Genomic DNA, 26,343 nt, shown 5'->3' with positions numbered 1-26,343 from the left:
TCATGCAGCATGAGCAGGCCATAAGAGTCCTGTATATTGGGCAATACAGGGCAAATAAAGTGTGTTTGCTGGGAAACATTGAGCAGAACCAAATCCAGAGTTAGAGCAAATTGTCCTGGAGGCCTCGCGCAGGGGTGTGGGGTGAGGCCAAGATAGAGTGAGGTCAGGCCGGGTAGGAGAGGGGAGGTGGGGTGGAGGAGAGGAAGAGAGAGGGTGAGGTCAGACCGGGTAGGAGAAGGGGAGGTGGAGATGGAGGAGAGGAAGAGAGAGGGGGAGGTGGGGATGGAGGAGAGGAAGAGAGAGGTGAGAGGCAGAGGAGGAGAAGTGAGACAGGGATATGTGAGGGACAGAGAAGGGGGAAAGGTGGGGGTGAGAGGTGGGCAGAGGTAAGGGGCAGGTGTGTGGTGTTGTGGCGATTCAGGTTTGTACTATAAAATAGAAAACTACTGATGATATTAATTTACACATTACACCTTTTTTTCCGAGCGAAAGTCCTTTGCTGTGTTACATAAGCCTACGCTGCTGCCATGTAAATGTTAATCCATCATCGTAACAGAGGGGTTGGATTTGCAGAAATTAGACTACAAAGAAGTTTTTACGTTTACAGTGCTGATTTTACATTTGCGCTTCATTTGCCGGCTTCATTTGCCGGCTTCATTTGCCGGCTTCCTTTGAAAGAAGCTTTGACGTTTCTCTCTGGGTTCCCATCTATGACCATCTGTCACTCAAACATCTGTCGTGGAAATCTCCACCTGATTACTTCTGGTAAAGGTGAGACTAAGAGTCAAAGGTCTTTAAGAGTCAAAAGTCTTTAAGAGTCAAAGGGCTTTAAGGGTCAAAGGGCTTTAAGGGTCAAAGGGCTTTAAGTCACAATATAAGTCTTTATTCCACTTGCAGAGAGACACACCAGACAGAGCTCAGTGAAAATCTCTGACACGCAGCTCAGCAACTTCCTCCTTTATCAGGGAGATAGCCTAACCAGGGCACAAACGCAGGTGTTGGTGGTTGGAACATATAGTGCTGAAAACATGTGAGGCACTTCTACAAAACTATTTAGGACGGGTTTTGTGGTTTTGATCAGTTATTCTTACACGAGCCTGTTTTCACCCACAGTCTATTTCCAACCTTCAAGCCTTGCTCAGCTTTTGCCCAGCAACAATACTCAGTAAATTTCCACAACCTGCCTTACCATAAGGGCATGTTCCCCACTGTAGCTGGAACACATTCAAGCCGTTTTTCATGTTTTGGATGTTACTTTTGTATAAATGTGTAATATAATCTACTCTCTAAAATATAACACCTCCACCACAATTGTACGACTTTATTCAATAGTTCATGTCTGAGAATATTCCCAACAACTCCAAACCCTGCTTTGCCTCAGGAAATGTGAGAGCACTGTCATTCTGTAACAAGATTCTTTATTTCCAAATGAAAGCATTGAAAAGAGCCTTACATAGTTCTCAGGTTGGAGACAACTGAAAACGACTTAAAAGTACACATGGAACAGGAGGATACTGAATAATGCTACTGGATGGCTGGATTCCAATATCAACATTAACACAACACGTAGCTACATGCTAGTGGGGACGTGGCTACATGCTAGTGTGGATGTTGGAACATAGCCGTGTTTGATGATGATGATGATAATGATGAGTTGCGTTAGTCTTGGTGGACAGTAGTCATCAGTGCCATGTACAGGTTGAACCAGGCCCTAGCACAGGGGCATGAGCGTCTGTTTCTCTGGCAGAGGTAAAGTCGTCCTCAAAAGTCTTATAAAACCAAATCTTCCTGGGCAGGGGGAGGGGCCTAGCAATCACTCCGCCACAGTTTGATGGTCTTGTCGTTCTCCAGTGCTGCCGAGGCAATGATGTTCTCCGTGGGGTGACAGGCGGTGGAGATCACCACATCTGAGACACAAGGTCAGGTTACATCTACATCTATATACATCTATATCGACATTCATATACATCTATATACATCTACATCTATATACATATACACTCACCGGCCACTTTATTAGGTACACCTGGCTAGAATCATGTCAATATGGACCAAAATCTCTGAGGAATGTTTCCAGTACCTTGTTGAATCTATGCCACAAAGAATTAAGGCAGTTCTGAAGGCAAAAGGGGGTCCAAACTGGTACTAGCAAGATGTACCTAATAAAGTGGCCGGTGAGTGTATATAGTACATTTTTGCGGCAGGTCCACTACACCTGCCTATATCTACATAACTTCCAGGTCAACAGGTCCAATACTCCTGCCTATATCTACATAACTTCCAGGTCATGCCACTAGGAGGATCGTTGTGGTGGCACATATAAGGCATGACCATGGTAGTATCAGACTATAGGTGGTCTATAGTGCTCTCACCTGTATGACCCTGCAGTTTCTGGACGATCTCTTTGGTCTGCAGGTTCCAGATGTAGAGCATGCTGTCCTCCGAGCCTGACACGATCCACTGAGGAGAGAACGTACATGAGAATATACATGAACATACATGAGAACATACATGAGAATATACATGAACATACATGAGAACATACATGAGAATATACATGAACATACATGAACATATATGAGAACATACACTAGTTTGTTTACTAAAGTTCGACTCAAAGTTCGCCTGGTTGTTATATTATATTTTTTCATTTGGTCCGTTTCAAACGTATGATTGGATACAGAAACATAACATCCAACAGGCTGCCGTCTAGTTGAACACAGTTGAACACGGTCCAGATCTAGTTGAACAGCTCACGGTCCAGATTAGGGAGCAAATGTATCCTATCTACTATCAGACGTGTGTGTTTGACAGAGACATACCAGTGTTGTGGTGGCTGGTAGAGAAACACATACCTTGCCTCCAGTGACCGAAAAGTTGGCAAACACACAGTACTTCTCATTCTTATGACCGCTGTACGTCTTCAGGCACTGAAACACAATCATCTACATCATGTATGCATCACAATCATCTACATCAGTGGTTCCCAAACTTTTAACAGTTATGTACCCCCTGAGACACTCTACATCCTACTGAGTACCCCCAGCATGCGAGAGCATAAACACAGTTGTGATTGGTCAAGAGGTGTCTGCTCTCGTGCACTCATAGGCACAGGAATATATTCGTGCTAAATTTAAGAATTTATATTTTTAAATGTAGCTACAGCAGTTAAAGTCCTTACATTTATATTTGTTTTCTTATTTAACATAATTAATGGATTGTGTAGGCGGGATTATGTTCAGGCAACATTTCAGAAATGCGTTCCAGCTAAATTTTATTTTTGTTACTGAGACTGCAGTCAGCTATTCAACAGGACTGTTTGGGAAGGTAAATCACAGATTTATTTTGCGTACCCCCTAGATCGATCCGCATACCCCACTTTGACAATAGTGGATCTACATCATGCATGCATCACAATCATCTTCATCATGTATGCATCACAGTATGTAGACATTCCCATAGAAACACATGTAGGATGTAGACGTTACCATAGAAACAGACATTACCTTTCCTTTACTGTAGTCCCACAGCTTCAGAGTGCTGAAACACAAACACCCGTTAACATCACACACACCCTGTGTGTGTGTGTGTGTGTGTGTGTGTGTGTGTGTGTGTGTGTGTGTGTGTGTGTGACTGACTTGTCAAGGGTAGCAGCCAGGATGTATTTTCCGTTGGGGGAGAACTTGACAAAGGAGACAGGCGGGTTGTCATCATCTGAGTCAGAAACAGAAGGTTCAGAGGGTCAGAGTGGTCAGTGGGAGGGTCAGAGTGGTCAGTGGGAGGGTCAGAGTGGTCAGTGGGAGGGTCAGAGTGGTCAGTGGGCGTGTCAGAGTGGTCAGTGTCTCTTTCTCAACTTAATCACACAGAATTGACAGCAACACTCAGAGGAGAGGCAGCACATCAGAACCAGACAGTTATTCTCAGGTACATCCAGTATAGTGGATCGGGGATCATGAAATGAATGACTGGTGGTCTGGGGTGGTCCAGTAGTCCTGGGGTGGTCCAGTGGTCTGGGGTGGTCCAGTGGTGGTCCAGTGGTCTGGGGTGGTCCAGTGGTCCTGGGGTGGTACCAGACCACTGGACTCACTGACCAATCAAAGCTAATGTACTCACTGACCAATCAGAGCTAATGTACTCACTGACCAATCAGACCTAACGTAGTTACTGACCAATCAGAGCTAATGTTTCAGGAACTTTTCAACAGTCATGATCACTGACCTATGAGGGTTTTCAGACACTGTCCTGAGGCGGTGTCCCAGATGCGACTGTGGACAGAGAAGACAGTCAACAACGTCTGTGTGAACGGGACGCGGCGCGGCGCACCGCAGCGTCCTGACTCACCAGAGACCGTCGTAGCTGCTGGACACGATCAGAGACCCGTCTCTGTTGAAGTGGACCTGGAAAAACACACAGATCATTAGCATTAGCATGAAGATGTCCTGTACCAGTCAGTCAGGAACACAACCTAAAATAACCTTCCAGCAGACACAGGGCCACCCCCACCCCAGGCTACACACGTAGTGTAGCAAACATAATTCAGGTTTACATTCTAGTTCTTCCATCCACATTACCCTCGTGCTGGCAACGCTAACGTAGGGACTGTTAGGGTTATCTGAGACGCTGCTCCAAGCTAACCTTTAGTAATCCTGTCTGTCTCATGCATTAATTCATCTGTCATTTGGTTATTTGCACTCGCCTGTCCTGATGGCTTTTAATGTGGATATACACACACAAGTAATGTGGGACTGGTGTCAAAGTGGGGGGGTTGTGTGTGTGTGTTTCTGTGTGTGTGTGTTGTCCTTACAGCCGACACAGGGTCAGAGTGGGGGGTTGTGTGTGTGTTGTCCTTACAGCTGACACAGGGTCAGAGTGGGCAGGGAGGGTCTTCAGGCACTTTCCCGTCTTCACGTCCCAGATACGTACGCTCTCGTCAAACTGCCCAGAGACACACACCATTACATTACTACACACACACACACACACACACACACACACACACACACACACACACACACACACACACACACACACACACACACACACACACGTCACCCCAACAAAGGAAACAGTGGAACCACTAACAACTAAAGTCTACTTGTGAATGTCAGAAACATCACACTTCACCAGAGGTCTGAAGAGGGACTCACCGAGCCTGACACCACCAGGTTAGACTGAGGGTTGAAGTTGCAGCAGAAGACATAGTTGCTGTGGCCCTTTAGGGTCTTCAGACATTTCCCCTATGAGATAACCGTTGAGAAAGGTGAAGGTTATTGATCTCGATCAGAGCGTTAAAGGGTTGTTCAGGGTTTTTCAACAGGAGAAACTGTGTTCCATGGTTCAGAGCTGCTAACGCCAGCTAACTTGCTCTCAACATGTTAGGCCAAATCGCCTTAACTTAACTCTCTGACATGGTAGGATGTTACTTTGAGGAGATTTGGCCACAAATGTTGAGGGAATTTTTTTTTCTGAAGTTGTAGCGGCTATTTAACCAACTCTGAACCATAGATGACAGTTTCTCCTGGCCCACAGACTTCTTTCAAGGTAAGGAATCATCTGACTATCAATCCTGTCTAAAAATCCTGAACCAACCCATTAATAGTGGTTAGGAAGCAGGTAATACAGGGGCTGTTTCCTGGACACAGATTAAACCAGATTAAACAATATTAAACCACATTAAACCAGATTAAACCATATCAGACAAAATCACTCACTGAGCTGCTGTCCCAGATCTTCAGACTCTTGTCGTCTGATGCTGAGACCAGGAGGTTGGAGTCTGACGACCACGATACGTCAGAGATGCCCTGGTGGAGAGAAGAAGGAGGATGGGAGGGGAGAGGAGGAGGAGAGGAGGGGAGGAGAGATGGGGAGGAGAGGAGAGGAGGAGGACAGACAGATGAGGAGGAGACAGATGAGAGATGGATGAGGAGGAGGAGAGAGGGATGAGGAGAGACATAACACAGGACTTGTCAGGTCCTATATGAACCCCTGACCCCTACTGTAGCAACTAGACAACTAGAAACAGCACCATGACAACCTAATCACACTGCTGACTACTGTTCCCCATCCACTCCTCCCTATTTGGTATTCAGGGAAACTATATAATGCTATAACAATAACAATAATATAACTATAACTATAATAATACAATATAAATGTTTTTCAGGCCAACTATATAATGCTATATAAACTGTAACTATAACATAACTATAATAATACTATATAATGCTCTTCCCTCCAGGGCTGATTGAAATGACCCTGTCTGGTTAGATCATCACCTACCAGCTGTCTGGTTAGAAGGTCATCACCTACCAGCTGTCTGGTTAGAAGGTCATCACCTACCAGTTGGTTAGAAGGTCATCATCTACCAGCTGTCTGATTAGAAGGTCATCACCTACCAGCTGGTTAGAAGGTCATCATCTACCAGCTGTTTCGGTCATCATCTACCAGCTGTCTGGTTAGAAGGTCATCACCTACCAGCTGTCTGATTAGAAGGTCATGACCTACCAGCTGGTTAGAAAGTCATCATCTACCAGCTGCCTGGTTAGAAGGTCATCACCTACCAACTTGTGTCCTGATATGGTCTTCTCAAACTTGCCGTCGTACGCTCCCCATATCTTTATCAGCTTATCAGCGGCTGGAAGACAAGAACACACCACACCACACCACACACACACACCACAGGTCACACAGAGATAACACACACACACACACACACACACACACACACACACACACACACCACAACACAGGTCACACAGAGAAGGTAACACACACACACACACACACACACACACACACACACACACACACACACACACACACACACACACACACACACACACACACACACACACACACACACACACACACACACACACACACACCCACACCCACACCCACACCCACACACCACAGGTCACATATGATTCAGCATTTCCATGTTTGGACATGAGTTGTCTTGTGGTTACTGTTTTAAACTGTTGTTATTTTTCCAGGAAGTGCAACACATTCTATTTATGTAGGAAATGTGCTTGATACTAATAGTAAATACAGTTTGTTTGATTGGTGTGAAGCAGCAGGTCTTACAGGAGCTGGCCAGCCACTCTCCGCTGGGGCTAAACTTGACAGAGGAGATGGCCTTGGTGTGGCCTGCCAGAGTGAACTTCACAGCATAGTTGGGCTTCGCTGGGGCTGACTGAGGAGAGAGGGATGAGGAGGAAAGGAGAGAGCAATGAGGAGGAGAGGAGAGAGGGATGAGGCGGAGAGGAGAGAGGGATGAGGCGGAGAGGAGAGAGGGATGAGGAGGAGAAGAGAGGTGGATGAGGAGAGGTGGATAACAGAATACATCTATTTAACTGTTACACAGGACTAGTGCTGAGTGTATTGGATCTGGAGCTAGCATAGCAGTGTGTAAGCTGTGACACATAGTTATGATGTCACCTACCCTAGATCACTGTTATGATGTCACCGACATTAGATGACTGTTATGTTATGATGTCACCTACCCTAGATCACTGTTATGATGTCACCTAGCCTAGATGACTGTTATGATGTCACCTACCTTAGATGACCGTTATGTTATGATGTCGCCTACCCTAGATGACTGTTATGTTATGATGTCGCCTACCCTAGATGACTGTTATGTTATGATGTCGCCTATCCTAGATGGCTGATGTTATGATGTCACCTACCCTAGATGACTGTTATGATGTCACCTACCCTAGATGACTGTTATGATGTCACCTACCATAGATGAATGTTATGTTATGAATTTAATCGGACATTAAAAAATACACAATAATGATCAGACACATTAATATCGTTCGCCAATAGATCAGTGACATTTCTCCCTCTGGAGATGACTAGATCAGGAGTGTCACCGAGGTTGTGGGTAGACCCAGTAACATGCTGCATTAACTCGAAGCTGTCGAAAATATGAAGGAACTTTATGGCTTTGGCATCAGTCTTCTGGGTGGAGACCATCATGCTTCAGTAGGCTGGGCCTCTCCTAGAACAGGTCAAAGTTGTTGACAAAGGGGACCCCTACAGAAGCACAGTAACCTTGTAGCCAGGTGTGAAGGGACAGTCTGGACCATCTCTCAGCACCCCTCTGGTAGGTAGGGAAGGGCCCAGAGATGATGATGATCAATTTTCCAGTGTTCAGCAGGGTGGTTAAAAGAGCATTAAAATCTGCTTTTAAAGGTTCTGACAGTCTAACTCTGATGTCGTTGGTGCCCACGTGTATGATGATGTTGCTAACCTTGGTATAGCAGGCCAGGATGCTTGAGAGTTTGTGGTGGAGGTCCCGGACCCTGGTACCAAGGAGACAATGAACCTTGGAGGGGCCGCCAGATGAAGGGGGAATGTACATGTCACTGACCATAGAGCTGCCAATGACAAGGGGTGAAGGTGGTTGAGTCAGGGGGGAGAAGGGGGCAAGGGGGCACAGTGTGTAGGGGCAAGGACGAGAGGCAGGGGGTTGAGGAGAGAGAGACTGGATGGGGGGGTTGAGGAGAGAAAGACTGGATAGGAGATTGAGGGGGTGCGGATTGGGCGGGGGGCTTGGGGGGAGCAGATTGGCGAGGGGGTTTAGGGGGATGCGACAGGGGCACGGGGCAGGTGACAGCATGAGACACCAGCGGTGGAGGAAGGTGGTCAGCCAGGGGTGGGAACTCCTCATCATCCATCAGTATGGCAAAACCGTTTTCCAGTTGTAGAGCCTGGATGCCTTCCATGATGTTTGCCCCTGCCCCTGCCCCTGCCAACTGTTTGCCGTGGCTCAGGCTGGTGCGGAGTAGAGTTGGTCAGCAGATTGGGCTTGGCACCCAACAGAGACCAGGGAGCGCCAGCGAGGCCAGGGACAGGATCAATGCAGGGGAGAGTAGAGTCAAGCTGCCCGATGTCTGTATATGGGCGAGGAGGACCCACAGAGACAAATGAGTCAATAAACTGTTCATCCATCTCAATCTGGTACAGATTTGTTATTCTGGCTTCTCGTTCGACTATCTTCTGGCTAAATAGATGACAGGAGTTGCAGCCAGGTGTGCAGGTGAGGGGAGGTATGATGGTGCTGGGGGAGACAGAAAACCTTGGCCAGTATCAGGGTATGTACAGGCAATAGGCTAGAAAGGGTGAGCGGAGGGGTCGCTGTTTGGATGGACCAGCTCGTAAGCTAGTGGGTTAGTTAGCAGGCTAGCTGGCAAGCGATAGCAGGCTCTCGGGTGGAGGGGACAGGCTACTTACCCGCGAGGGCTCCGAGATCAGAGCCCACTGCGGCATTGAAGCCTGGATTTCTTCAGTTCTCGGCCCACTGGAGGCATTTAGGGCCGTGACGAGGGGAGGAATTCAGCGCAGCGTGGCAGTATGGAGGTATGCTAGGCTATGCGTAGTTAGGGACGCAGGTTGGTTGATATGCGTGCAGTCTTATTTAAAGCTTTTTTTAAAACCTCAAGTTTAAACTATTGTTTTGGAATGACAGTCCATGAACAATGGCCGCGGTGTAGAGAATTCCAACAAATTACCTACGTCATCCTGTTATGTTATGATGACTGTTATGTTATGATGTCACCTACCTTAGATGACTTATGTTATGATGTCACCTACCATAGATGACTTATGTTATGATGTCACCTACCTTAGTAGACTTATGTTATTATATCACCTACCTTAGATGACGACTGGGATTTACTGGACTCTGTCTCTGGTTTCTTCTCCTCTGTTGCCATGTCGACTACAGCTCAGCTGGTTGAGATGGCTGCTGGAAATGACAGCTGATCAGAAAAACATAAAGGGGGTACAGCGGCTCCTGGCTACACAGAGTTTATCTGACTGCTGGCAGGGCTGGCTTCGTTTCAGTTTACACTCAGGAAGCTAGCTAGCTAGCTAACACCGCGTGATGATCACTAACGACGCTGGGTGGGATTTAAACACGAATAAATCAGTTACTGTGGTAATAAGCAAGCGGGGCGCGCTTCCTCGTATTCAGAAATCATCAAACCTGCTGTGTTTTGATAGCGAAGCCAAGATATCTCCCACAGTTCAGCTTAGCCAGAGATGCTAAGAATGTGACAGGTCAGATTGACACTACTGCGCATGTGCGAAAGTAAAGTTTACATTACCTACAACGGCTGACAAGGGACAAACGAAGCCACGGCGAGGTTCTCACACTGACATTGACAGTAGGCCTGCTGGTTACATTTTATAATCTTATGATTCTGTTTCTCTTGGATTTTGGATTGTTGCGCCCCCTCAAAATAATATTAAGTCAATTTTTTTCCTGATCACTGATCATGCACACACACACACACACACACACACACACACACACACACACACACACACACGGTAAAATTAATATTTGTTATCTATATTGCTTGTTAATAAATTTACAGATTAAAGGACAATGTTAATAAGAATCGAAATAACAAATGTATATCAATAAATATGCAACATTGCTACATATGCAACATGCTACATTCCAAATTCTTACTTTTTTATATGATATTCATTTCTTACTGTTGTACGAAATGTATTTTCTAAACCCCATTGGGTCTAGTGTGTTTAAGTATTTTTTTTTTTGAATATCTAATACGTGGCCTTCGTTTGCAACCGATCAAATGAATAATGTTGAATATGATATCAATCGATCGGTTTCAGCAATATGTTCCCTTTCATGACGACGCGCTGATGGGGCAAAATATGGCTTGTGCTTCAGGAGGTGCATCCTGGAACATGTAGTCAGTAGTTTAGGGACATACCCCAATTCCAAACACTTTACCTATCAAAACACAACAACGACCATGATGCTGCACGGAGCTGCGCATGGGCAGGGGGCCTCGCAGACAGCTGATAACTCATCTATTATGCCACTTCGCTGAAATAAAAGGTGCCAGAAAACTGCGAGCAAAACATCACTGGATCCACTTGAGGATAAAGTAAATAAAGTAAAACATGTATTTTCCATTTAGTGATCTTGAAATGGTGGAATGCACATTGAAGTGTTTCTCAAATGCACTCAATCTATAGGTTGCATTTTGGGAGTCAGCCTGCCCGCTCGGCGCCTTGAAACAATGCATACAAAGCTTATAGCTATTTAGCCAGCTAGCTAGCTACGTCTAGGATTTGGTAGGCTAAAATTATAATATGCGAAGTTCGCATTTATTGCAGTGCTTCTACAATGTTATAGTGTAGTGTTTTAGGTGATGTTTAGTTGCAACCAGTGTAGCTAGCTGTCTGCACAGTATCTACACTATAAAGATATTGCCGATTGAGAAGCTAGTTAGCTTGCTAAGTTAGCTATCTAGTATTTCATTGCCCTGCCCGCCATCTTTTTAAAGGAATAATGTGTAGCTATGCTAGCTATGTATGATGCACACTCGTTTGCAGCCCTGGGTACATTATAAAAGCTATATATGTTATGATTAAGGACAAAATATTAGCCAATTCTCTGTCGAATAGCTGCCTTCACAAGGCTCGGTGTGTATTTGGATTTCACGTGGTTATTGCTAAACTTGCGAGACCTCGGCTGTCGTCTTGTAATTGTTCCTGTTGAAGATTGTGTGCTTTACTGTGTTTGTTGATTGATCTCTCCATTCCTGGTCTCTATTTTCATGGTTATTGCCTTTCTGACAGCTAGTTAACTTTCGTTCAAATGTCGGAGTGACGTGCGTGTTTAGCAGTTTAATATAGCGCGCGTCAGTCTATTCGTCAAAATAAGAGAACGCTAGGAGCAAAAGTCTTCATTTTCTATTCAAATGTTTTTCTATAAGTTTTCCTTGTAGAATGTTATTATGAACCTAAGGCTGCTCCAGTGAGCATGCCACCTGGGGTTCAGGTGAACGTTTGACGAAGTGTGTTTGTGTTACCTGTTGTATGAACTTCACTGGATGTTTTAAACCACATACGTAGACATACATAGAACCAAGTCCTATATCCCTCTTCACCTGGCTCTATTCATTCACCTCCATCACCAGTACTAAACTGTGTGTGTGTGTGTTCCTTTTCTTGTTGATCCAACCCTCCTGTGTGCTGCCTGTCTCTGCCAGGGGCGTGACTCCCAGGGGTGAGATGGGATGTGTGTGTCACAGCAGGAATGAGGAGCAGAGATCCCACTGAAGACACAGCAGACACTCAGACCGTTCGCCTCGCCAGGAGATAAGGTGTTCCCCTGTCCACAGCCAGTATGTCGGCGGAGCCAGCGGCCCCCGTGGCTGCCCCCCCAGTCCTGGTCAACCCTCCGCCCCCTGAGTGGACCAACCCCACCAAGCCAGGCAGGAAGACCAACCAGCTGCAGTACATGCAGAATGTGGTGGTGAAGACGCTGTGGAAGCACCAGTTCGCCTGGCCTTTCTACCTGCCTGTGGACGCCATCAAACTCTGCTTGGCGGTAAGTTCAATCAATAAGAGATAGATAGGTACTTTATTGATCTGAGTGACTGAATGAATGAATGAATTAAGTTGTTGCAAACAGTCACCCCGCAATTCGACTTGCCTTGAACTCGCGACCTCTGACCTGCCAACACATGTAACCGTCTCCTCAAATATCCAGAGAGCAATCGACAGGGCCTGTCAAAGAGGTGTGAGGTCACTGAACACGCATAGAAATGTACTGAATAGAACTGTCCAGGATGTAGAAATGGACTGAGTAGAACAGCTATGAGTGTCAGGGTGTAGAGGAGCCATGACAGCTCAACACATTATATTTCTTTCTGAATGTTTTTAGAATTACGCCTCACTGAATAATATGTTCTGGTGAAGGTCATGTGTCTTCTATGATATGGCCGCATCCAAATTGCCTTATTGCATATTAAAGGTTTATTCTGCTCTGTTCAGGACTACCATAAAGTGATCAAGAACCCGATGGACATGGGGACGATAAAGAAGAGGCTAGAGAACAACTACTACTGGAGCGCCAGCGAGTGCATGCAGGACTTCAACACCATGTTCACCAACTGTTACATCTACAACAAGGTAAACAACTGTTACATTCCGTAAGTTAGAAGACGATGATGTGATGTTAATGTATTTATTGAGGTGTTCTGTGTCCCCAGCCTACAGATGACATCGTGCTCATGGCCCAGGCTCTGGAGAAGATCTTCCTCCAGAAGGTGGCTCAGATGCCCCAGGAGGAGGTGGCGCTGCTCCCCCCAGCCCCCAAGGTCAAGGCCCGCAAACCTGGCCCCCCTGCCACCACAGGTACGCTACAGCCCCCCAACCTCCACGCTACCGCAGGTACGCTACACCCCCCCCCCCCCAGCACAGGTATGCCTCAAATCAACAGTGTTTCAATTGATACTTATAGACCTGTGAATACATTTATAGGCCACTATCCAAATAATGTTATGTCAAAACATGAAGCAGAATTTCACTCAAAAGTCATACATATGTCAGCCCACCATTGATATGGTCCCAAACACAGCAACACCAGGGTTACTTCCTGGTTCAGTCACATGATGATGTGTTTTGAAGCATCACTATGGGACTGTTCCAGGTAGGAAATGTGAGCTTGTAATTATGAGGTATGAATGCTCTACTGGGGTATCTATGAATGCTTTACTGGGGTATCTATGAATGCTCTACTGGGGTAACAGTGAATGCTCTACTGGGGTAACTATGAATGCTCTACCGGGGTAACTATGAATGCTGTACCAGGGTAACTATTAATGCTCTACCGGGGTAACTATTAATGCTCTACCGGGGTAACTATTAATGCTCTACCGGGGTATCTATGAATGCTCTACTGGGGTAACTATGAATGCTCTACTGGGGTAACTATGAGGTGTGAATGCACCATCATATGTTGGGACCAGTGGTGGGCTGACACGATGTTGAGTAACACGTCCCTCTCTGGAGCTGTTGTTGATGGTGTTGTTGTTGTTGATGGTGGTGGTGGTGGCGTTGTTGTTGTTGTTGTTGTTGGTGGTGGTGGTGATGTTGATGGTGGCGATGTTGATGGTGGCGGTGGTGTTGTTTTTGTTGTTGATGGTGGTGTTGTGTCCTCCAGGGAGTCCTCAGACCCAGGGGGAGTCCTCCTCCCCCCCCTCCTCCTACCCCCCCTCCACCCCCCTGGTCACCCAGACCCCCGTCATCTCTGCCACGCCTGTGCCAACCGGCGCCACCACCACCCCCGCCCCGCCTGCCCCCCCTGCTGCCGCATCCATGCCCGTGGTCCCCACGGCAACGCCCGTCGTCAAGGTAACCAGGGGGGTTCCGAACAGACACTAGTCAGGTCACTTGTTAAGACACGAGTCAGGACAGTAGTCAGGACATTTGTTAGGATACTAGTTCTGACATTGGAGAATGGTAGTAGGAAGGACACGCTGATGTAAATATTGTTGAGTATTACTATGTATGAATAATTAATGTATAATTCTATGATCAGAATGCTGGTGTGATAATGATTAATCAGTTAGAATTCAGAGATGATTTTTTTTTGTGATGACAAGCAGAGCATTGATGTACATGTAGCTGGATCTCTCTTAAGTTTGCAAAAGAAAGTTCCTAAAAGATCAAGTATTCTCTCCTCATCTTTCCCCTCTCCTCGCCTCCGCCCCCACCCCCCCGCTCCCTATAGAAGAAGGGGGTGAAGAGGAAAGCAGACACGACCACCCCCACCACCTCAGCCATCTCGGCCAGTAGGAGTGACTCCCCGCCCCAGGGCCTGGAGGCCAAGCAGGGAAAGCTGTCGTCCAGGAGGGAGGGCGCCGGGCGGCCCATCAAACCCCCCAAGAAGGAGGTGGAGGAGGCGGAAGAACTCCCCCTGGTGGGCGCGGCGGGGGCAGGGGGGAAGAAGGGCCGGCTGGGAGAGCAGCTCAAGTACTGTGACGTCATCCTGAAGGAGATGCTGTCGAAGAAGCACGCGGCGTACGCCTGGCCATTCTACAAGCCCGTGGACGCGGAGGCACTGGAGTTGCACGACTACCACGAGATCATCAAACACCCCATGGACCTCAGCTCCGTCAAGGTAGGGCCCCGAACCAGGAACCTCTCACATACTCACTCCTAACAAACTCACCCCTAACAAACAAACTAGCTACTTCTAACAAACTCCTACAATGTATTAGATTAGAATGTGTGTTTTATTCACCAGCATGGCTTATCAATGTGGTCATCCCCTCTGCTCTACTATTCAGAATTACTTGGAGGTTAAAGAGTCTGCCTAACTCTCTCCCCCCCCCCAGAAAAAGATGGATGGGCGAGACTACCCAGATGCCCAGAGCTTCGCCACAGACGTGCGGTTAATGTTCTCAAACTGCTACAAGTACAACCCACCTGACCACGAGGTGGTCGCCATGGCCCGGAAGCTGCAGGTACGCTCAAGTTCACCCTAACCACAACCCCAACCTAACCACAACCCCAACCTTCCCACAACCTAACGCTGACCTAACCACAACCTAACCACAACCATACCACAATCTAACCCCAACCTTAACCCAACCTTCCCACAATCTAACCACAACCTACCACAATCTTACCACAACCCCAATCTTACTCACAGCACCAACCTTATCACAACCCCAAACCTTATCCCAACCCCAAACCTTATCCCAGCCTAACCAAAACCCCAACCTTATCACAACCTTCCCACGATCTAACCACAATCCAACCCCAGCCTTACCACAACCTAACCCTAACCCTGTGGTTCCCAACCTCGAGGGCGCCAAATATTTGAGGTAGGGCGTGAGGCCTTTAGGTAGATTTGAGGCATTGTACCCAAAAATGGATAGATTCCTTGCAACACTCTCTGACTTACATAATATAGAAAATACAACCTTTCTTTCTCTTTTATTGGGGGGCACAAATTTCATAAGGTGTAAAATGAGGGATGAGAAAGGTTGGGAACCCCTGCCCTAAACTCAACCTGACTAACCCTAACCCCAGCTAACAACAACTCAACCTAACTAACCCTAACCCCAGCTAACAACAACTCAACCTAACTAACCCTAACCCCAGCTAACAACAACTTAACCTGACTAACCCTAACCCCAGCTAACAACAACTTAACCTGACTAACCCTAACCCCAACCTGACTAAGTGTATGTCTCATGTAGAAAAGGGATTTCACAGTTTTTATATTGCATGTCTACAATGTTGTGAAAGTTTCACCAAAAACACCCCTGATGTTTTAATCTATCTCTGTCTGTCTGTCTGTCTCTCGGTGGGTCTGTTTGCCTCTATCTGTCTATCTCTGCCTGTCTGTCTGTCCCTGTCTGTCTGTCTGCCTCTCATCTGCCTGTTTCTCTGTCTTTCTGTCTCTGTCTGTCTGCCTGTCTGTCTGCCTGTCTGTCTGCCTGTCTGTCTGCCTGTCTGTCTGTCTGTCTGTTTGTCTGTCTGTCTCAGGATGTGTTTGAGATGCGTTTTGCCAAGATGCCAGACGAGGCAGTGGAGGGGGCCGTGCCCTCCACCAATCCCGTGGTCAGTAAGAGCACGGCCAGCAGCGAGAGCAGCGCCAACTCCTCCTCCTCTGACAGCTCCGACTCTGAGGAGGAGCGAGCCACGCGATTGGCCGAGCTACAGGAACAGGTGGGTTCACAACAGGTGGGTTCTCACTACCAAAGACCAACATCCCCTCCCCCCGACGGGCCACTAACCCCTGGCCCCTGTCCCAAACCACCCCCTGGCCCCTGTCCCAAACCACCCCCTGGCCCCTCCCACCTGATGGACCCAGTCTCAAACCAACCCCTGGCCCCTCCCCCCTGACAGGCCCAGTCCCAAACCAACCCCTGGCCCCTCCCCCCTGACAGGCCCAGTCCCAAACCAACCCCATGCCCCTTCCCCCTGACAGGCCCAGTCCCAAACCAACCCCTGGCCCCTCTCCCTTACAGTCCCAAACCAACACCTGGCCCCTCTCCCAAACCAACCCCTGGCCCCTCTCCCAAACCAACCCCATGCCCAGTCCCAAACCAACCCCCCCCCCCCCCCCCAAGTAGAACATTGACACATTCAAAACCACATGCAGTTGAGAAGTTACTTTACCAGAGATGCTTGTTAGTCAGCCAATCGCAGAGCAGCTAGTTATCCCTCTACCGCTACCATGACGACCAGTGCTGCCAGAGCCATGCACCCCCCTGGCTTGCATGTTGCCGTATCAGTAAGACTCACGCTACATTCACATGCTAGCTAGCAGCTAGCGCCAGTACAGCTGTTGATTGTGTCCTAGTCTTGTTGTTGTTGTTGTTGTTGTTGCTGTTGTTCCTGTTCTGCTATAGAATGTTAACATGATGATTCTGTGGCGTTCTGTTGTGTGTTTGACCCCTTGACCCCTGACCCTCCCTCTGGCTTTCTTACCAGCAAGCTTCAGTGGAGCAGCCCAATGGTAACAGGGCGGGGAAAAAAAACGGGTGTGCCAAACGGTTCCAGGTGATTTAACTCTTACTTCCCCAGCCCCCCCACATGAACCCTGCTTCCCCAGCCCCCCCAACATGAACCCTGCTGTCCTGTGTTCACCTCGTAGACAGGGAGAGGGCGGTAGAGGGTTGAGGAGGGGGGAGGGGGAGGAGGAGGAGGAGAGGGAGGAGGGTAGATAGAGGGCTGGTAGTGTGCTAGGCCGGTCTCCATCAGTCAGCCTGCTCTGCAACAGACGCTGGGGGGGGGGGGGGCAGTACGCTTGGGGGGGAGGGCAGTATGCTGGGGGGACAGTACGCTGGGAGAGGAGGGCCGTACGCTGGGGGGGGAGGACTGTACGCTGGGAGGGGAGGACCGTACGCTGGGAGGGCAGTAGATGCCGCTGGGAGATGCCGCTAGTCAAGATGGTGGCCGTGGTGGGAGGTGTTTGATTAACGTAGATGGGACGTTTGGTGGTGACAGGATAGGAAAGGTCTCTGGTGCTTCCTGTAGGGATGGAGAGCACTTCCTGTGTGTGGTAGCCTCAGTTGTAGTGACAGACAGAACAGGGCAGGTTCACTGGCTAGACGTTTCTTCTCTTCCTTTCTGCCTTTCTCTCTCTTCAGATCTCATCTGTCAGAGTTACGGTTTCAGTTGTGACGTCAGCGTAGCTTCTTGTAGTGTTGTGAGGTAGATACAGGCCGCTTGATTGGTTGGCCAGCATCTTTCCTGACCAATCAGAAATGATTTAACAAGACACCTCTTATGTGCATGCCTTTACCTGCTGTTTTTATCTGAAATGCCACCAATGAATACAGACACACACAGTCAATCACACAAAAAAACATATTCAGTAGTCTGTCGGGTGATTCTCATATGAAGCGTTGTCTTAATCATGACGTAATGAAACAGATTTGCTTTGTATTACATCCTACGTTAGTTAGTCTGACTGCTGGTGTGTTTCTGTCACTACCAGTCCTGGCCTGCCCCCAGATCTGTTTGTGTTTTAACCTGACCCCAGATCGGTCTATGCGTTAGAGACAACCACAGTCAGAGGGGGTGGATAAACACATACTGATCGGGGACCAGGCTAAAACACATACTGATCGGGGACCAGGCTAAAACACATACTGATCGGGGACCAGGCTAAAACACAGACTGATCTGGGACCAGGCTAAACTACATACTAGTCTGGAACCAGGCTATATTCCTGCTACACCAAGATGATTCATGGATGATTATGAGTAGATGAAGGTTGTGGAATGTTTCTTTTTATTAACTATTAAACTCTCGTCTCTCCTGCCGTCCTCAGCTAAAGGCCGTCCACGAACAGCTGGCCGTCCTATCACAGGCTCCCGTCAGCAAACCAAAGAAGAAGAAGGAGAAGAAGGAGAAAGAGAAGAAGAAGAAGGAGAAGGAGAAGGACAAGCCCACCAAGGGGAAGGTGGAGGAAGACAAGAAGCCCAAGTCCACACAGCCAGCCAAGCCAGCCAATCAGAAGAAGGCTCCCGCCAGGAAAGCCAATAGCACGGTGACAGCCACCAGGTACCGACCTCTGACCGATCAGATGGTGTCATTTTCTCGCGGTCATTGTTAGCCATCCAATCAGTGTTGATGGAATGTGTTTTAGCTTTATACTAATTCAGCACGCCAGGTCAAGTTTACTTCCTGGTTAGGAACGAATCACAGCACCTCAGCTCAGGTTTGTTTCCTGACACCTAACAAATCACAGCACACTGGGTCAGGTTTACTTCCTGGTTCGTAACAAATCACTATGAGACCAGGAAGTAGATCGAGCATTCTATTAGGTGATAGATCTTTGAGGCTGTGTTGCGCAAAATAATAATAATAATTTGAGACCATCTCAATGATGGACTGACGAGAAATATACACAAAAAAATGTGTTGTTTTGTAGAATGTTGCTTAAACGTCCGTCTTGTAAGACAGTGGAAGCTGGAACAAAGATCTCACTTCGTCTCCCAGGCAGCCCAAGAAAGGCTCGAAGGCGGGCCCGGCGAACGGCGAGTCGGAGGAGGAGCCATCCCTCCCCATGTCCTACGACGAGAAGCGCCAGCTGAGCCTGGACATCAACCGCCTGCCCGGTGAGAAGCTGGGCCGCGTCGTACACATCATCCAATCACGGGAGCCGTCGCTGCGAGACTCCAACCCCGACGAGATTGAGATCGACTTTGAGACGCTGAAGCCGTCGACGCTGCGGGAGCTGGAGCGATACGTCAAGTCCTGTCTGCAGAAGAAACAACGCAAACTTCTACGTATGTGACTTCACGCCTCCTCCTCCTCCTGTGTGATGTCACTCTCCGATCCTTTCCTCTCCTCTCCCATCCTCTCTTCTCCACTCCTCCTCTCTCCTCTCCTCTCTGGTCAGGGTCCAAACACTCTAAAGCTCCTGTACCTCTGGGTCTCCCCCCCCTCCCCCACCTGTCTGTCTGTGGTGGTTTGTTCACCAACGGGGCCTTCAGTCGTATCTCTCTCTTGTATTCACTGTCTTTCATGTTGAATGAGCTGATGCCAGACACACACACACACACACACACACAGAGGACAGAGCTGACTGTTGCTTCTGTCAGGTTCACAGTAGACTCTCTGAAACACCAGAGGCAGGAGATGTCAGTCTAACTGGGGTTCTTGGGATGGCCAGACGCTGTTTAGAGTTGAGATCAAAGAACGGTTAGGGTTGGGGTCGGGGTCTAGGGTTAGGGTTAGGGTTAGGGTAGGGGTCGAGGGTTGGGGGCGTCCCAAAGGTCCCAGTTAGCGCTAGATGCTATCAGAGGGGGCCGGAGATGAGGGAGGCTGCGGGTGTGTTGCCACGGCTGGGAAGGACAGATAGGCTCTGACCACCTGGCCCTTTGACTCCCTGGCCCTCTGACCACCTGGCCCTTTGACTCCCTCTGGCCCTCTGACTCCCTGGCCCTTTGACTCCCTCTGACTCCCTGGCCCTTTGACTCCCTCTGACTCCCTGGCCCTTTGACTCCCTCTGACTCCCCGGCCCTCTGACTCCCTCTAACTCCCTGGCCCTCTGACTTCGTCTTCCTCTGACCCCCTGGCCCTCTGACTCCCTGACTCTCTGACTCCCTGGCCCTCTGACTCCCTGGCCTTCTGACCCCCTGGCCCTTTGACTCCCTCTGACTCCCTGGCCCTCTGACGCCCCCTGACTCCCTGGCCCTTTGACTCCCTCTTCCTCTGACTCCCTGGCCCTCTGACTCCCTGGCCCTCTGACCCCCTGGCCCTGCCTGTGTGTCTCCTCAGTGGGCAGGAAGGGGGCCAGGTCTAAGGAAGAGCTGGTTCAGGACAAGAAGAGAGAGTTAGAGCAGAGGCTGCAGGACGTCAGCGGACAACTCAACAACAACAAGAAACCGCCCAGAAAAGGTACATGTGTGTTCCAGAGGGCTGCTCACACTGTGCTACAGGCTGCCGCAATGGGCTAGGGGTCAGGGGTCAGACAGGACAGGGTAGGGGGCAGACAGGTCAGGCTAGGGGTCAGACAGGTCAAGGATCAGGCTAGGGGTCAGAGAGGTCATGCTCAGGGTCAGACAGGCTAGGGGATGCCTTGGTAGCTGTGTGGTTAGTCAGTTGGTTAAGCCTTTAGCTGTGTGGTTGGTTGGTTAGTTAGTTAGTCAGTTTGTTAAGCCTTTAGCTGTGTTAGTTAGTTAGTGTAGAGGGAAGCCTTGATAGCTGTTTAGTTAGTAAAGCCTTTAGTCGTGTGGTTAGTTAGTTAAGACTTTAGCTGTGTGGTTAGTTAGTTATTTAGTTAAGCCGTTAGCTGTGTAGTTAGTTAGTTAAGCCTTTAGTTGTGTGGTTGGTTAGTTAGTTAGTTAAGCCATTAGCTGTGCAGTTAGTTAGTTAGAGAGATGCCTTGGTAGCTGTGTGTTTACGTGGTTGGTTAGTTAGTTAGTTAGAGGGAAGCCTTGATAGCTTTGTGGTTGGTTGGTTAGTTAGTTAGTTGGAGTAGAGAGGGAGATGTTTCTAGTCTCTAGGATCTCCACCCCCAGTCTAGTCTCAGGTAGAGGACAGGAATTGTGTTGTCAGAGAGGAGGTTCAGCAGGAGGCTCTGTCCTGACAAACACCCTGGAGTGTTAAGTGTTGAGAATAGATGCAGACATGTAGGAACTCTCTCTCTCTCTCTCTCTCTCTCTCTGACTGCTTGAATGGCTGCTACATCCTCTCATCCACCTGTTCTTTTCTTCCCCTCCCTCTCTCCCAAGCCTCAGCTCTGTGGGTGTCTGTCCTCTCCCAAAGCGTGCGTGCGTGCATGCAGCATCATGTAGAGCAGGAGTCCCGTCAGCTACTGAATGTTATTGGCATCACATTCATTATGCTGCTGTGAAATCATATGTCCCTTAACACTCCCTGTAGGTGTGTGTGTGTGTATACAGTTGTGGTCAGAAGTTTACATACACTTGTAAAGAACATGTATGTCATGGCAGTCTTGAGTTTCCAATCATTTCTACAATTCTTATTTTTTTGTGAATGATTGATTGGAGCACATACTTTGTCACAAAAAACATTCATGAAGTTTGGTTCTTTTATGAATTTATTATGGGTCTTCTGAAAATGTGACAAAATCTGCTGGGTCAAAAATATACATACAGCAATGCTAATATTTGGTTAAATGTCCCTTGGCCATTTTCACCTCAATTAGAAGCTTTTGGTAGCCATCCAAGCTTCTGGTTGAGTCTTTGACCACTCCTCTTGACAGAATCGGTGCAGTTCAACTAAATTCGTTGGCTTTCTGACACAGACTTGTTTCTTCAGCACACTCCACATGTTCTCGATGGGGTTTAAGTCAGGACTTTGTGAAGGCCATTCTAAGACCTTAATTCTAGCCTGATTTAGCCATTCCTTTACCACGTTTGATGTGTGTTTGGGGTCATTGTCCTGTTGGAACACCCAACTACGTCCAAGACCCAACCTTGCTGATAATTTTTAGGTTTTCCTGAAGAATTTGGAGGTAATCCTCCTTCTTCATTATTCCATTTACTTACTTACAGCTCCACTGGCAGCGAAACAGGTCCAGAGCATAATACTACCACCACCATGCTTGACTAGGTATGGTGTTCTTGGGGTGAAAGGCCTCACCTTCTCTCCTCCAAACATATTTCTGGTCATTGTGGTCAAATAGCTACATTTATGTTTCATCTGACCACAGAACTTTCCTCCAGAAGGCCTTTTCTTTGTCCATGTGATCAGCAGCAAACTTCAGTCGAGCCTTAAGGTGCCGCTTCTGGAGCAACGGCTTCCTTCTTGCACAGCAGCCTCTCAGCCCATGGCGATGTAAAACACGCTTGACTGTGGACACTGACACCTGTGTTCCAGCAGCTTCTAATTCATGGCAGACCTGCTTTTTGGTGGTTCTTGGTTGACTCTTGACCATCCTGACCAATTTTCTCTCAGCAACAGGTGATGGCTTGCGTTTTCTTCCTGATCGTGGCAGTGACACAACTGTGCCATGCATTTTATACTTCCAAACAATTGTTTGCACAGTTGATCTTGGGACTTGTAGCTGCTTTGAAATGGCTCCAAGTGACTTTCCTGACTTGTTCAAGTCAATGATGCGCTTTTTCAGATCCGTGCTGAGCTCCTTAGACTTTCCCATTGTAGCGTTTTTGGCTGAGTGTAATGAGTGTATCAAACAAGCCCTATTTAAATGGGCTGAAATAAGTCACCAGCTGTAGTCAATCATAATCACTCATAAGAAGTTAAGAGGCCATGCCACAAAGCGAATTTGATTGACACAACTTTCTACATCACCAAAATTGATAATTCAAGGTGCTGTATGTATATTTTTGACCCAGCAGATTGACACATTTTCAGAAGACCCATAATAAATTCATAAAAGAGCCAAACTTCATGAATGTTTTTTGTGCCAAAGAAGTATGTGCTCCAATCAATCCATCACAGAAAAATAAGAGTTGTAGAAATGATTGGAAACTCAAGACTGCCATGACATACATGTTCTTTACAAGTGTATGTAAACTTCTGACCACAACTGTATATTAACCCCTCCTGTTGTGTGTGTGTGTGTGTGTGTGTGTGTTAACCCCTGCTCTCCTGCCCTGTAGAGAAGGCGGGGGGGGGGGGGGGGGGGGGGAGCGTGTGTGTGTGTGTGTGTATATATATATATATATATATATATGTGTGTATATGTGTGTATATGTGTGTATATATGTGTATGTATGTGTGTTTTAAACCCTGCTCTCCTGTCCTGTAGAGAAGGCAGGGGGAGCAGCACCGGGGGGGGGGGGGGGGGGGGGTATTAACCCCTGCTGTCCTGTCCTGTAGAGAAGGCGGGGGGAGCAGCACTGGGGGGTGTGTGTGTGTGTATTAACCCCTGCTCTCTTGTCCTGTAGAGAAGGCGGGGGGAGCAGCACCAGGGGGGGCGTCTCGTCTGAGCGGCAGCAGCAGCTCCTCCGACTCCGGTTCCAGCAGCTCCACCGGCTCCAGCTCCGAGAGCAGTGACTCAGACTGAACACACCCACCCACCCACACACACACACACACACACCCACACACACACCCACACACACACACACCCTGAGCCCCTGTCTCATCCTAGTTGATTTAACCCTTTTGTAGCTCAGAGTGTTCCTTTCCTGGAGGACTTTTCTAAGAGACCAGATACTGGAGGACAGAGCAGTGCTCATGTTTTATATGTAGAGATAGATGAAGGCGTTAGGACACGCGTGACAACCCTTGTTTGTTTGTTTGTTTACCGGCCCTCCAAGGGAAACGGTTGGCATCACCGGAACAACAACAACACAACGAAAAGTTCTTCAAGCGGAGGAAATGAAGAGAAAGGTTTTGTGTTTTTCCAGGAGATCGTCGCTGCTCCGTGCTGAGAGCTGGTGGTTGTATACGTAGTGAACCCTTCAGAATGCAAGCTAGGTCAGCGTACGGCCGAAGGAACGCCGTCTCTCTCTCTCTCCTGATTGGCTAGCTCCGTCGACCACCTCACAACATTCCATAGGCATTTTATCAGTTCTACGGACACAGCTTTCTATTTAAGACATTATAGTGAGGATTTGATGATTTTCATCAAAACTGTAAAACGAATCATGCTTCTATTGATCTCTCCGAGAATCGGAGTGTTGTTTGAGTTGCTCTCAATCTTCCACACAGTATTCAGCCGTGTTGTGGTCCAGGGTCTGTGTCGTGTAGGGGACTAACACTAGACTACCACTGGTGACTATTTAGACTACCACTGGTGACTATTTAGACTATGTAGACTACCACTCTGGTGACTATTTAGACCACCACTGGTGACTATTTAGACCACCACTGGTCACTATTTAGACTACCACTGTGGTGGCTATTTAGACCACCACTGTGGTGACTATTTAGACTACCACTGTGGTGACTATTTAGACCGCCACTGGTGACTATTTAGACCGCCACTGGTGACTATTTAGACTACCACTGTGACGGCTATTTAGACTACCACTGGTGACTATTTAGACCACCAATGTGGAGACTATTTAGACTACCACTGGTGACTATTTAAACCACCACTGGTGACTATTTAGACTGCCACTGGTGACTATTTAGACTACCACTGGTGACTATTTAAACCTGATCATGGCCCTCCTGTATTTCCAGAGATCATTTTCTTTACATTTGTGGCAAAGTCATTTTGCTGTTTAAACACTACTTTTGTACATTTTGTTTCCTGGTTGTCGAACTATGGTATTTGTGTCTCATATTTTGTAGAAGTGTTTGTTTTGATATTCTGCCCTCGATATGCAGGGCGCATACTAAATAATTATTCACCTTTTTGGTTTGATGCCTCCCACGACAGTAAAAGCGTACCCAGACAGAAGTCATACCCAGACAGAAGTCGTACCCAGACATCGTGGACATTTGATTCCCCCTAATGATTGTCCGTTATTTCTTTTATTAAAACAGTTGAGACTGGTTTTGGTGTTTCTGTGTTTTTCAGTTTTATTTTATTTTATAGTCTGACACTTCTATTGTCACAGTCTTTTATATGTATCTCTATGCAGCCAGTGTTACAATGTAAACCCCCCCCTTCCCCGCTCTGGTTGGTCTCCAGGCCTATTTGTATAATTGGCACGTTGCCATGTCTGCCAACTTTCATCATTGAATGTAATAATGCTTTTTCTCTGTCTGTCTGTGGGCTTCAGTTCTATCCATCATTTGATGACGTCACACGTGCAGTACAGCCTGTTCCTCATGGGGGCTGTGTCCGTGTGACTGCCACATAAACAGGTTCACTGAGGAAAACAATGACCTGTTGAATTTAACTGAAAACCATCTTAGAGTTGCTTGTTTGTTCTATTTGAACATTGAGATCTCTTCTGTAAACAACGTTAGTCAGATGTGTCGTAACACAGTCTAGTCTTCCCTCTCAGAATCATGTTTATTACCTTGTACAATAACACTGCTGAGGCTGGAGGTGTTCTGCTGCCTCTGTCTTCTCTGAGGTGATCCATGTGTTTGAGATCAGTTTGAGATCATTTCCAACTGAAGCTGAGATCAACCTGTCAGTGGCTCCTAACTGTGATGTTTAAACCCCATGATGAGTCTCAGAGGCAGACAGCCCTGCCTCTACATGCGGACCACACAGACCTGCCTCTACATGAGGACCAGACAGACCTGCCTCTTCATGAGGAGTCTGACAGACCTGCCTCTACATGATGAGTCTCAGACAGGCCTGCTGGCTCTGACTGAAGACAGCACGGGTCAGGACTGGAGTGTTTATGAAAAAGTCCTTTCACCATATTCACTTATTTGTTCATTTTTAGTTCTTGGTCAATATATAATAGTTAATTTTATATTTTAATAAAATAATTTTATGTATTTGCATGCACTCCGGCCGTATTTCTGAGCACTGTATAGTACCCTCTGTAGACATCAGTCTTTGAGAACTAAAGATCCATGTCGTAGTTTTAGGATTGTTTTAAGGGTGAGGTGACATGGGGGATGCAGGGCAAACAAAAAGTGAATATTTGATGTAATTACTTATATGGGATCCCTTATTTTCTG

General features: G+C 47.6%; 2 protein-coding genes across 6 annotated transcripts; one reads left to right on the top strand and one right to left on the bottom strand.

Moving 5' to 3' along the window:
• Nucleotides 1–1,401: 1,401 nt before the first annotated feature.
• On the bottom strand, nt 1,402–10,606 carry LOC310807206 (WD repeat-containing protein 5-like). 2 transcript variants are annotated; one of them, XM_083673567.1, is made up of 14 exons: nt 10,490–10,606; nt 9,666–9,757; nt 7,087–7,195; nt 6,561–6,634; nt 5,712–5,801; nt 5,148–5,237; nt 4,852–4,935; nt 4,342–4,397; nt 4,219–4,265; nt 3,639–3,714; nt 3,507–3,540; nt 2,856–2,930; nt 2,373–2,460; nt 1,402–1,907 (listed from the first exon to the last, which is right to left on the bottom strand). In XM_083673567.1, exons 2-14 carry the CDS (start codon nt 9,723–9,725, stop codon nt 1,807–1,809), a joined length of 984 nt encoding a protein of 327 aa, XP_083529693.1. In that variant the 5' UTR covers nt 9,726–9,757; nt 10,490–10,606; the 3' UTR covers nt 1,402–1,806. The 2 variants fall into 2 exon arrangements, with proteins under 2 accessions (XP_083529693.1, XP_083529692.1); XM_083673566.1 differs by lacking the exon at nt 10,490–10,606 and adding an exon at nt 9,998–10,083.
• Nucleotides 10,607–10,846: 240 nt separating this feature from the next.
• On the top strand, nt 10,847–25,253 carry brd3b (bromodomain containing 3b). Of its 4 annotated transcripts, none has more exons than XM_083673560.1 (13): nt 10,847–10,934; nt 12,045–12,385; nt 12,832–12,969; nt 13,050–13,194; nt 14,003–14,193; nt 14,573–14,962; nt 15,180–15,308; nt 16,339–16,521; nt 17,290–17,358; nt 18,635–18,867; nt 19,306–19,595; nt 20,590–20,709; nt 23,691–25,253. In XM_083673560.1, exons 2-13 carry the CDS (start codon nt 12,182–12,184, stop codon nt 23,807–23,809), a joined length of 2,211 nt encoding a protein of 736 aa, XP_083529686.1. In that variant the 5' UTR covers nt 10,847–10,934; nt 12,045–12,181; the 3' UTR covers nt 23,810–25,253. The 4 variants fall into 4 exon arrangements, with proteins under 4 accessions (XP_083529686.1, XP_083529684.1, XP_083529687.1 ...); XM_083673558.1 differs by having other exon boundaries at nt 16,339–16,536; XM_083673559.1 differs by having other exon boundaries at nt 10,888–10,943; nt 16,339–16,536.
• Nucleotides 25,254–26,343: the final 1,090 nt, after the last annotated feature.

Source organism: Argentina silus (assembly GCF_951799395.1).
Source record: "Argentina silus genome assembly, chromosome: 7".
NCBI lineage: Eukaryota > Metazoa > Chordata > Actinopteri > Argentiniformes > Argentinidae > Argentina > Argentina silus.
This window is presented reverse-complemented; position numbering and strand designations above follow the sequence as displayed.